The sequence below is a fragment of the Peromyscus maniculatus genome, chromosome 8 (genome assembly GCF_049852395.1).
Source record: "Peromyscus maniculatus bairdii isolate BWxNUB_F1_BW_parent chromosome 8, HU_Pman_BW_mat_3.1, whole genome shotgun sequence".
Lineage (NCBI taxonomy): Eukaryota > Metazoa > Chordata > Mammalia > Rodentia > Cricetidae > Peromyscus > Peromyscus maniculatus.
The window spans coordinates 96,935,001-96,947,625 of NC_134859.1; the positions used below are offsets into that span (position 1 = coordinate 96,935,001).

Below are 12,625 nucleotides of genomic sequence, written 5' to 3' on the forward strand. Positions count from 1 at the left end.
CCTAGAATTCATTTTTCCAGCTAGAGGATGGTAGATCGAAGCACACTAGTGTACTCTTGCCTTAAGAGAGATTTATTATTGCTGTGAGTGATGTATGTTTGCAGGTCTGTGTGTGTCATGGTATACATGTAGAGGCTAACTACATGTGTGGCCTCTGTACCATTCTTTGTGTGGGTTCTGGGGATCTGACTTTTTGTTTGTTTGTTTGTTTGTTTGGCTCATGTAGTAAGCATTTTTCTGTGTTGAGCCATCCATCATGTGCCTGGTGTTATTGTTTTTTAAATTGTTTTTAAGATTAGGTCTCATGTAGTTCAGGCTGGCCTCAATTCACTTTGTAGCCAAGGCTGGTCTTGAACGCCTGATTTCCTGTCTCCACTTCTGGATTCCAGACATGCTCCACCATGCCCCATGACATTGCTCTAGCTTGGGAAAAAAAAAATTTGTGTGTGTGTGTGTGTGTGTGTGTGTGTGTGTGTGTGTGTGTGTGTGTGTATCCAGGTGGCTTCAAACCTTCAAACTCACAGAGACCTGCCTGCCTCTGGCTCCCACATGCTGCTGGTAAAGGCTTGCATCACCATACTCAATGGTTATTTAACTTCGATGAGTCACTCTTAGCTTTCCCTTGATTGGCTGTCAGAGCTTGTGTAACTTCAAGTGCCCCTTGCTGGTGATGGAGAGTCAAACTGTTATCAACTCTAGGCAAAGATGGTAATACCTAGTCTCTGCTGGACCCAAGTGTGTGTTATGGGGGGAACCTCTCATGGAGGCTTTGATCTGTTGACGGGATCTTCTCATTCCTCTTGAGAGTTCCCATTTCATTTCCATCCATACTGGACCAGAAAGCTGTGTCTGTGGAGTGCTGGCCTTGGTCCCTCCATATGTGTTTTTGCTGAGTTGAGCTGTGGCATTGTGCTGTCATCCTGAGGTGAGAGCACACCACAACTGGACCCTTGTAATCACAGCTGTATTTTTCTGTTGTAAGAATGTCCTCAGACTGGCATGGTTGTGGACACTTGCCATCCTGGCACTTGAGAGGCTGTAACAACATCATCTTCAGCTCAGGGAAATGAACCATCTTGACATCCACCAAACTCAACAATCACCACTGGCGAAATTAGTGTTCAAAAATGTCAGATTTAGGGGCCAACAAGATGACTTGGTAGATAAAAAGCTCTTGCCACACAAACCTGAAAACTTGAATTTGATTGCCTGAACTCAGTGGAAGGAGAGAACCGACTCCACGAAGCCATCCTGACCTCAGTGTGTGTGCCATGGCACAACTCGCCCTCCCCAGTTACATTTTTAAAAATCCAGTGAGACTTACTCTCAAAGGCCAGAGATGAAAGGTATTTGAAACAGATGTCCACTGGTTCGAAGGCAAGTCCAAGGGGGCAGACCTAATTTGGACAGACGATCATCACTGGAAAGACAGACGTGAATCTTAAGGTAATTTATTTGGCAGGAAGAGCAGTCATTTGAATATCCAGGGCTAGTGTGTCAACCATGGATATCCCCTTTTGCAGCTCAGGGTCAAGGTTGGGTTTAACAATTTTGGTCATCCTTCCTGTAGGCGGAGCCAAAGCGTGTGACGGGAGCACGGGTCCTGAGCAGCACCACGCGTCCCCTCTCATTTTCAACCTAGAAGATGATGTCGCAGAAGCTGTGCCTCTACAGAGAGGGAGCCCCGAGTACCAGGCGGTGCTGCCCAAGGTCACCAGGGTTCTTGCCGATGTCCTTCTTGACATTGCTCATGACAACAGCTCCCAGGCAGACTACACTCAGGATCCCTCAGTGACCCCCTGCTGTGACCCCTACCAAATTGCCTGCCGCTGCCAAACCATGTGACAGGTCGTTCTTTTTCCCCGTGAGAAAGGTGATCTGGAAATTGCAGACAGGTTAGGTTCACTTCCAAACTTCATTTTGGACGTGGATGTCTACTTTGGGAAGGAAGTTGCAGAATCTGGTTTGGAAGCTGTAACTTCCTCTCTCCCTGTGTAGACTGCCCCCTCCGCAGGCAGGTTCGAGAAGCGTCAAGCGCTGATACAGTGGGCATGGCATGATTGCGCACCAGTGGGCTATGGAGTCACAGCACAGGTCCAACCAAGTCCTAGGGTTTAAGCTTGGGCAATGACTTAACTGTAAGTTGATTTTGAAGGTTAACATGACATATGAAGTCACCTGTGCATCCTCAGCACCAAGCAGATCCCAAAGCAGGTCCTTAATGTTTTAGTTTCTGTCTTGTGTCCCCAGTTTCACTGGTCACTGTGAAACATACCATTCACAAACTCATTCTGGCTGGTATGTAGAGCTTGGCCATCTTCAATACACATACAGATCACCAGGGAATCTTGCAAAATGCAGAATCTGGCTCAGGAGATGTAGAGGAGGGTCTGGGAGACTACACCATTGCTGGGTTCCTTTGAGATGCCTTGAGCAGCGCAGAGCTAAACCGAAGTTAGGTCTCCCCAGGCCTTGGAGCAGAAGAACTCATGGTCCTTCTCTCTCGTAAATGTTACATGGCTATACTAGAAAGATTCAGGGGTTTGGGGCTGAAGAAATGGCCCATCAGTTAAGAACACTGGACCTGGGGTCAGTTTCCAACACCTACATGGTGGCTTAAACTGTGTATAACACTAGTTCTAGGGGACCCACCACTGTCCTCTGGCCTCTGAGGATGCCAGACATTCACATGGTACACATACATACATATATACATGTAGGCAACACTTTTAAAATAACATTTAAGATTTCTTCCCAGCCCCTAAAACTTCTAAGAAATAAAACAAACAAAAAATGTAAACAACTCACAAATGCATTGCCATGATTTTATTTAATTAGTGTCCTGAATGGGACTCAAGGGTAATAAACGATTTATTCCAATCACTGCAAAAATACTTTGCCTGGTTAAAATAGTTTCTCTCTCTATGTCTGTAATATACAAGAAACACAATTCAAAGGGATTTCCCACTAAGTACATTTTTTTTTTTTTTTACACAGCATATATTTGACAAGGACGTCCTTTTTAATATAAAATCCCGGTTATATACCAATATGGTTAGTTAGCATTTACACTGGTTTGAAGGTATTTTAAATAGCATGATGTGACTCCAACATTCTCCTCACCCACTGGCAGCCAAGGCTGAGGGGGCTGGGTGGGGGGCTAACCATGGTCTATGGCTCAGGCAGCGAGGCACCCAGGATTCCTGCCTCCCTTCCCTCTCTGCTCACACAAGTGATTGCACTCCGTTTCTTCCACTGTCCTTGTTCTCTCCAGAACCACCCGACAGGGTGTCCTGACTTCTGGGGTGCGCTTCTTGTCAGGACTGCTTCGTTTTGCCCTTCTGACTTCCGCGGCACAAGATTATCTACCAAAATCAAAACAGAACGGCCTTACTCTTATTCAGGGAAGAGGCTGGGTTACCCACGGGTCTGTGCTATTCGGGTCAGCAGGGGAGGCTGGGCCTTTTGAAACGTTTATATATGACCACAGACTGACCCGCACTCATGGCCATGGGAAAGTCCACCCACCTTATGTAGGTGTGGACAGTGGTGGCACAGATTCCAACAATACTGTTTAAAAACTGTATGTGTGCACGTGTGCTTGTGTACATGTGCTTTTTTTTAAAAGGCTCATCTTACTGTAAACATTGACTGCTAAATGACTGTAAAAAGAACACAAAATGTCAGCATGGGTTCTCGGTCCACGTTGCTGTTCTTTTGCTCACAAGGTTAATATTAGTGTCACAGAATCAACAGACTGCATGCTGGCTTGCTAACGAAGCAAAAGCTGGTCTCGAAGCCTCTTCCCAGGGCACGAGATGATGAGCTTGCTTTTCTCTTGCTGGTCTTGAAGCGAAGTCAATCCCAAAGAGGAAAGTGGTGTTGGGGGGCGGGGTGGGGGGGTGGCAGTCTACTTTATAAAGGAAGCTAGTGGCAACTCATGGGCTTAAGGCAGAGGCCCAGGGGCCTGAGGCTGACTCCACCAGTGAGCTCAGTATTCTTACCCAGAGGGGAAGTGATTTTGGCTAAGCTGAGACTCCCAAGATTCTTTTGTAGTCTCAGAAACTTGTAAAGAATTGTGAGTAAAGATATGGATTCTGGGAAAGTATTTGCAAGAGGCATGCAATTCAGAATTCAGGCAGGGATAGAGGCTTTCCTAGCAAGCCCAGTCCCACACTTAGGCTACAGGGGCATGACTGAAATGGCTGCACCAAGCAGCAACCCAGCAGCGCTCTCGCCTCTGCTCCTGTGCCTGGAGACCGAGAAGCCTGCCTGCTGCTGACCCAGTCAGAACATTGGCTCCTCTTCTCTATCTTCCTGCAGGCCGTGGGTTGGGCTGGGCCTGGTGGCCACCATGACGCCCAGCACCTGCAGGTACCCAGAAGCTGTGCCAGCTTAGCTGGACTCTAACAGTTCTGGGAACTTGTTTTCTCACGAACACTTACTGGCAGGGAGAATTTCTTGTGTATAAACTTTTTTTTTTTGAGGCTGGGGATGGACCCAGAGTCCATTGCCTACTGAGCTAGCCACATCCCTAGCCTAGACAAGAATTGGAAATGCAGTTTAAGTTTAAACTTTCACAAATTTGCTCCTTAAGAGGGAGATAGGACAGCTGGTCTGTACCTGATGACCTGGCAGTGTTTAGGTGAGCATGCCTACGACACATCTGAACATTAGTAGTTTTGGATGTGTGTATGTGTGCACATGTACATGCACATGCATGTGCATATGTATGGGGGGGCTGAGCATGGAACTCAGAGCCTCTTACATGCTAGGCATATAAGACATCATTAATCCATACCCCTCAACACTAGTTCTTAAATTAAGCGTCTCTGATTCTCCTCCTCTCCAGGAAATAGCTTACTCGGGGTTATTGTTTTACTCCTCCAGCAAGGGACTACCGCCTACATGCCAATGTTCAAGTTACTCTAACTCTGTAAACACAGGAGGCTGCAGGCTCTGCTCTGACTGCAGCGAAGACTGATCCAGGATGTGTCAATCTTCTACAGCCGTCTCAGATTTTTACCAAGACTGCCGACACAGAACTGAGCGAGCATCAGACCTTGGCAGAATAGGACGTTCTGGTCATGTCTGTCTCCTAGAGTCTGACCTAGGGTGCTCTGGCTCCTGGAGAAGGTGATGCCAGTTAAATAGTTAAATACCCACGAACTTTCAGAGAAACTTTTAGAGTTCTAGGTGGCATCTAAGTTGGGCATCGAGCCCAATGGCACCACTGGTTTCGGCAGCAACTATTAGGCAGCAGCCAATGGCTGTCTTAAAATACATAATTAGGTTTTTTTTAAAGAACTACTCCTTTCCATCATTAATATATAACTGTTGCTTGGCGGCAACATATTTGGCAATTTGTTCATGAAAGTCCAAAAATGTAAATTTCAAACTGCCATCTACAAAGCCAATATGGAAGTCATAAATACCTCCTATTCACATGAGAAGGGGCCTCACCCACTTCAGGGCCCACAGGACCACTCCTTTCTATTCCCTAAGTCCTGACATGGCATTGTATCCACCTGAAATGATTTCAAGTTGCTTATTAGGACTTTCTTTTTTTTTTTTTTTTTTGAGACAAGGCCTCAGGTAGTCCAGGCTGGCCTTGAGCTCACTGTGTAGCTGAGATGACTCTGAATGTCTGATACTCCTTCCTCTACCTCCCAACTACTAGAATTACAGGTGTGCACTACCACGTTCAGTTTTATGTGCTGCTAGGAACTGAACCCAGGGCTTCATGCATGGGCAAGCATTCGACCAACTGAGCCACACCTAGTCACTAGTGTGTTTCTAACTGACGTTCGCAGGAGGGGTGCATACTGCTTGAAGATGTAGCAGCTAAGGAGCCCTGACAGTCTCCAGGGTGTCGGGAGAGGGTCCTTCCTCCAGCTGTCGGTAGAGGCCAAGTCAGGTGCTCAGCCACCTCTGGCGTCTCTCCCTGCCAGCCGGCCGAAGTAGGATGCTGGGAAGGAAGCCTTGCTGAAGGTGTCCAGGTGAGCCCATGCCACCCACACTGGCTTTGTACATGCTGTTTCCTGGTGAGTGCCCGCAGCTCCTGGGGATGCTCGAGAGTGCAGTGCCAGAGCTGCAGGCAGGGCGCAGGTCAGTTCCTGCAGCCGGCTCAGAGTCCCAAACATGCCCCTCTCACTCACTATAACAAGTAACAGGCAGCATTCTACAAGGGCATTCCTAGGTGCTTCCGAAAACCAGACACAGGCGTAAAACCCAACCTCACAAGCGGCAAAGGCAGTGGATGTACAGAGGCAGAGGCAAGGAGTCTGGGTCTCTGGTGACCCAGGTTAGTATTTGGTTATGGTAATGCTGTCAGGCTTCAAGCACCACACCAACTGGGTAGCCCGTGGGATCTGAAACTGCAAAGTGGGTACCCTAGGACTCTGCATTTGAAAGAGGATTAGTGGTTAGGAGCTAGAGTACGGGCCAGTGACTTTGCCTCTTGTGGGAGGCAAAGCTTTCTTCCAGGCATACAGATGGAGTAACTCTGTTAAGGGTTCCGAATGCTCACAGGGGGAAACTCATTCTCATCGTCAAGACACACTGGTCCCGTTGCAAATTCGTGTTCCGGAATAACTTCTCCTCGGAGCGCCCCACCGTCCTCAGAGTAACCTGGAGGCAAGAGTTAGAAATGAAAGAGGTGGCACCCCATGGTGAGTGCTGGAGGGTCAGGACCTGAGGAAAAGGGAGAATGAAGGCAATGGGTGGACGCATCTCTGCCTCCCAGATAGAGGGAAGGGACAGCTCAGGGGGAGTCTAAATCCTCTCACTAGCTTGTCCCTGAGCCCCAAGAGACAGGCAGGTCTCACCCACCTCCCATCTGAAACTCCAGCTCTTTGGAATTCTTCAAGAAGTGAAGGGTTATTGTTTATTAATTGAAGCCTTTAGTCCCAGCGGCAGAGGCAGGCAGATTTTTGTGAGTTTGAGGCCAGCCTGGTCTACACAGTGAGTTCCAGGCCAGCCTGGTCTACACAGTGAGACTCTGTCTAAAAGAAAGAAAACAAAAAAGAAAAAAGGAAGGAAGGAGGGAGAGAAGGATAAAGGGAGGGAGGGAAGGAAGGAGGGAGAGGAGAAAGGGAGGGAGGGGAGGAAGGAGGGAAGGAAGAAAGGAAGGAAACCTTGGGCTACAGCCTCCTGTTAGGGACCCGAGGCTGAAGACTATTACCAGGCCTCACAGCAAGGAAACAACCTCGGAGAGTCACCCTGAGATAAGCAGCAGCCTGTAGCCGGCCGCCTGGCTCACCTGGCACAGTGGAGGCTGCGGACGTGCTGGGCCTTGCTACAGTTGCTGCATAAGACGGAGGTAAGGAAGGCCTGAGGTCGTTCTCTTTGTTGTCTTCTGTTGTTCCTGAGCTGAGCAAACTACTTGCAGCAATTAGGGAGAGGAAGAACAGAAGAATCAGCAGCGCATCTCCAGAACACCTTCACACGGAAAAGGGCGAGGTGGCTCTCGCTCTGCTATTTGAGGGTAAATTACAGACCGGCCAGGGCACTGTAAGATCAGCATGTACCCAAGCAGGTCAGCCATGCACCTTCAACATGACCCATCCCTTACATGAGTAAGCAAAGCCCTGCCCTCTGCTCTTCTGGATCATTCAGGCAAGAACGCCAAGACATGCTCACAAGGTTGTGGGTGGGGTGCCGTGACAATCCAGCTCACAGAATCCAGTCCACCACTGGTCAGCCTACACATGTCACAGAATTCTAGGAACTTTGAAATCTGATTCTGTGAACATTTTTGACTATTCACTGTGTTCCTAAGGGCTGAGCAGGGGGGGCAACTCATTTGGGGTATGTTTTGTGTCTGGGCTCTGTTCCAAAGGGGACAGACAGGAGGCGGGGGGTGGGGGTGGGGGTGGGGGTGGGTGTGGGTGGGTGGGTACCTGACAGTGAGACTGGGCTGAAGCAAAGCCTGCTGGGGGCTTGCTACAGAGACACCAGGAGGGAGCAGGAGCAGCAAGAACCCTGGAGCAGGTCACTGTCCCCAACACAGAGACAGCTCTGCACACCTGTTCCTGAACAGCTGTTTGGCAATTAGAATCTTCACCTGTGGGTTTTGATTAAGACGCACTCTCCTCCATCCTGAGGGTCCAGATTGTAGATGTAAAGGTGTCCATCGGAGGAGGCCACTAGCAGTCGCGGCAGTTTTTGGATCCTACGAGACAAGTGATGGATTGCTACAGATGTGGTGTCGGCTGGCAAAGCCTCATTCTCCCGTCCCTGTCTCCAGCACTTCTGCCTTTGAGAAACCCTTAGCCCAGTGGTCCCGAGTTGGGACTTCTGGACATGCCTTTACATCCCGAACTGATCATCTACTCTCAGGACTGTTTCTGGGTTTTGTATGGGATGGGACAAAGGTAACGTACATAGACAACAGCACCGCGGACGGCTACGGCCAGCGTATTGGTGTCCCTAGATGGAATGTGGTCTCTATATTATTTGTGTCTCTGACTTCAACAGTGATGGAAAGTGGAACAGAATACAGCTGGCTTACCATCTAGGTTTATAAACGTGTGTTTACATGTATGCGAGTGAGCATGCATGCAGAGGCCAGAGGGCCCCCTTCTCTTGAGACAGAGTTTCTTACTGGCCTGGTACTCACTGATTAGGCCAGAGAGCCCCAAGGACCCACCTGCTTCCACCGTTCTGTGGTGGGATGACAAGCACATGCTTCCACATCCAGCTGTTTCATGTGGGGTCTGGGGCTCAAACTCCAGTCTTTTTGCTTCTAGGGCAAGCATTTTATTGACTGAGTTATCTCCCTAGCCCCTAAAATTATTCTTTTTCTTGTCTGTTGAGACAGGATTTTGATGTATATTCTGGGCTGGCACTGTATTTGCAAAGCCCCTGGCTGGGTCTCCTGAGTGCTAGGATTACAGATGTGGACTGCCATGCCCAGCTCAGTTTTTGTTTGTTTGTTTTGATTTTCTAACAAATGCCCTAAGCTTATTAAATTAAGACACCTGTCAGCCACATAGCTATTAAGCTGGAACTCCATTATTATTATTGTTGTTGTTGTTGTTATTTTGAGTCAGGGTTTCTGTATAGCTTTGCGCCTTTCCTGGAACCTGTAGCCCAGGCTGGCCTCTGCCTCCCAAGTTCTGGGATTAAAGGCATGTGCCACTACCACCCGGCTCCATTATTTTGTCTTACATAAACAAAGATTGTAAGGCACTGTCATTGGGACCAAGATTTGATATTTACATGCCAACTCCCAGCTGCCCCCTGAGAACCCACATTAAAACCAGCAAACAGATTCTGCTCGCCCTTTCTTGGGGCTGTTTTGCTTTTCTTTTATTTATGTGTGTATGTGTGTGCCTGCGTGTCTGTATGTGCACCACACGCATGCAGTGCATGCAGAGGCCAGAAGAGGGCGGCAGATCCCTCCAACTGGAGTTATAGGCAGCTTGGGCCACCGGATGAGTGTGCTGGGAACTGAACCCTGATCCTCTGCAAGAGCAGTAAGGGCTCTTAACCGCTGAGCCACCTTCCCAGCCCTGCCTTTTTTCTTTTCATACATTTAGGGCTTCCACATTCTGGGAAAATACATCTGTGAGTTTGGTGGCACTGTACATACGTGGACAGGGTACAGATGTTCTTCTGCCCAGAGAAGTTCAGGCGTCCTGTGGCGAAAGCCCTGTCCTGGTTCATCATGTCCGACACCTGGGCGGGGAGGTAGTTGGTAGCTGCCATGAACATCTTTCCCATGTAGCCACTCCAGGTGGAAGGCTCTTCTGGGCGGCTAGGGGAGGCAATGCAGAGGCAAGGGTGGGCCTGGGCTGTGGGCACAGGCACCTTGCCAGTGATTGCTGCAGTCCAGCATCAGCCTCAGCAGGCAGAGGCTGTGCCTGAGCACAGTGTTCCGGCCACAGACACATTATTCCAGCAATAACAACTAAAGAGCATCGGGACCTGCATGTCCTTCAGAAGCCTGTAAGCCTGGTAAGAGGTACCCTGTGCTACTGCTTTCTTACAGTAGAGAGTGTTTCTGACCATTAGTCCGATTCCTAGATTTCCAAAAGAGGGCAAAGGTAGAGCTTCAGATGGAAGAGATATCTGCACCCTGTAAAAGGAGCTCACAAGCCCGAATGGGGTTCAGGGAAGAACAGACAGAACCCTTTGAAGGCTTCCTGAGCCAGACTGAGTAGGAAGCAAGCCTCCAGGCAAGACACTCAAGGTGGTGTCTCATTATGGGTCTGGAGCCCTGTGGTACCCAGCATTCACAATGCTCAGGCGCACCACAGGAATCTGCGAGGTACCCTGCACTCACTGAACTTCATCTCAAGGTCTCCAAGGAGGTCCATGAATGAGCAACACTGCCATCTTAGTGTCCTATATCAGGGAGCATCTGCTATGAGGCCACTTGTAGGTGGGACCTGATCCTGGTGGGATACTGTTACCAACTGGCCATGTGGTCTTCAGACTAACCTCTCTGGGCCTTGACATTCTTGACTGAAAGGGACACTCTTAGACATATCTGTACTGATGGTCCTAGAGTTAGGATCTAGCGAGAGGAATAACATTAAGTGCAGATGTATACAAAGCAAAGGAACCTCAGTGGCTAAGCACACAGTTCAGACAGGAGCCACAGAGGACCACAGAGCAGAGAGAGGCAGATGAGGGTCCTCAGCATCCTGTTTTCTGTTTCCTCATTTGGAATGCAGGAACAATCAGGAATCCTCTGGCCTGCTTCCTCAGAACTGAAGCTGACAGACAAGCATATGAGATGCATATGGTTTCTTTAATGATGGTGTCTCTGAGGTGGAGGGGTTTCGGAGGTTGTGGGGCAGTGACTGCTGGACTCTGCAGGTAAGGGGGAGCTGAGATTTTGTTATTGAGGGGAAAAGAGAATAAAGGAGTCTGAGAAGGAGGAACCATGTTCAAAGGAGCACTTCCAGAAGACTGATCCCGCAAGAAGTGTCAATGGGCAGTGCTGTGTGGTGGATCCCTCTGCATTGAAACATTCTCCCCAGGAGGGAAAGAGGGGGATTAGACTCAGGGGTGAATAAACCCTCACCTTTGGGAAGGTGGAGACTTGCACGATTTTTGAAGGCCTTACGGAAGCACTGAACTGCTGGGGGAAGGGACTGTGGCCGGCCCAGCTGCCCCAAGGAGATCTCTCTGGGGCTACCACTGTGCAAACCATCAGCCCTGCTTGGTGGCCTTTTCATAATGTGGCTGCAGCGTTTGAGTCATCTCTGCTCCTGTTAGCATCCCGGTAAAATCTCACTGGTTCACCAAGCTGGCTTTTAGTGCGTTTGTTACTTCAGCTGTTGTGGTTTCCCTTTCTGGAGGTGAGCAGACGTGTGTGTGTGTGTGTGTGTGTGTGTGTGTGTGTGTGTGTGTGTGTGTGTGTGTGCGCGCGCACTATCTCACACCACAGCTGGTTAAAGAGAGAGCTGGGAAGAGTGAGCTTACATAGAAACATAAGGAAGTTGAAGATGTGGACAAGGGCAGCAGCCAGTGAGGCAGGACTAAGCTCCAAATGGAAGCCATACTGCCCAAGACACACCCACACTTCACAGACAAGGTGAGAACTCAAGGTTCTGCCCTCGGCCACTGCTGGCCACTGACACAGAGCAGAGCTGGGAGATGGCGATGAGTTTCCTGTCTTCAACACTGGTGACTGACAGGCTGGGAGGTTGTGGGGAGGGGCCTTGGGAACATCTGCCCGGCTGCTGCGCCTCAGTGGTAAAGGTAAGGTAAGGGCTGGGCGGGCCTCTAGGGCCCAGGCTGCTACCACAGGCAGAAGCTTCACAAGCCACTGAAGATTGGAGACTGTGAAGCAGAGTCCAGAAAGCAGATGAAATAGGAGGAAATGTGCAGAATAAGACTCTCAGGCTTAACTTAAAGAAAATAAAGTCCCCCTGGGGTCATGTTTTGAAGCTGGTGGCCCTGTTTTGACATGGCAGCAGTGCCTTTAGGAGGGGAGGACTGGGCTAGGGGAAGTAGGTCCCAGGGGAGTGGGCCTTTGAAGGTCCTCTCTGTCCCTGGTCTGCAAAGATGAGAAGAGCCACAGCCAGAAGCTCCTGCTACCCCAAACCCACTCCCTCCCCCACCACGATGGGTCAATACCTGATGGAACCTTTCCTCTTATCACACTTCTGGAAGGTCTGATGGCCACAGAGATGAGGGGGGAACTAAGACAAAGGATGTCAGGGTTCTCCGCGGAGGAAACGCGCTTGCAGAGCAGTCCCAGCTGGGGGCCACATGGACACTAAACACGCTGCCAGTCCACTGGTTAACACAGCTACACCAGCTTAAGCATGCTGGCGTCCGGCCCTCCACAAAACACTTTAGATCAACAACGAACTTACTGAGTCCGCACATCAAGCTTAAGGTGCAAACACAATTATTATGCTAGTTTTTACCGGTGAGGAAAGTGAGATTCTGGGAGACTGAACAAGCTTCCCAGAGTCTCAGAGCTCCAAAGGGGCCGAGTTGAGATGTAAAGTGGGGACTGTAGACCCAGATTTTTGCTTTTGTGAGGGACACCCCAGGACGTTCTGCGGGCGCACACTGTCCCACACTGAAAGCAGCAGAGCAGCAGGACCAGGTTTAGAGTGAGCGCCAGTGCCTGCAGCATAACCGGGGACCTGTCCCTTCA

General features: G+C 49.5%; 2 protein-coding genes across 6 annotated transcripts in view; one reads left to right on the plus strand and one right to left on the minus strand.

Annotated features, from left to right (window-relative positions):
• Arsg (arylsulfatase G) overlaps positions 1 to 2,892 on the plus strand; it is an 82,008-nt gene extending 79,116 nt beyond the window's left edge. For all 4 annotated transcript variants that reach the window (XM_006970467.4, XM_042283027.2, XM_042283028.2 and 1 more), the window contains one exon: positions 1,571 to 2,892. In XM_006970467.4, coding sequence (XP_006970529.1) covers positions 1,571 to 1,845 — 275 coding nt within the window. In that variant the 3' untranslated portion in view covers positions 1,846 to 2,892. The remainder of the gene's footprint in view (positions 1 to 1,570) is intronic.
• Positions 2,812 to 12,625, minus strand: part of Wipi1 (WD repeat domain, phosphoinositide interacting 1) — a 38,000-nt gene continuing 28,186 nt past the window's right edge. Inside the window, exons 9-13 of one of the 2 annotated variants that reach the window (XM_006970466.4) lie at positions 9,596 to 9,760; positions 8,066 to 8,173; positions 7,262 to 7,380; positions 6,530 to 6,630; positions 2,812 to 3,365 (exon numbers count right to left, since the gene is read on the minus strand). In XM_006970466.4, the coding sequence (XP_006970528.1) occupies positions 3,318 to 3,365; positions 6,530 to 6,630; positions 7,262 to 7,380; positions 8,066 to 8,173; positions 9,596 to 9,760 (541 nt within the window). In that variant the 3' untranslated portion in view covers positions 2,812 to 3,317. Of the gene's footprint in view, positions 3,366 to 6,529; positions 6,631 to 7,261; positions 7,384 to 8,065; positions 8,174 to 9,595; positions 9,761 to 12,625 lie in introns of both variants that reach the window. The other variant, XM_042283031.2, reaches the window with a different exon arrangement.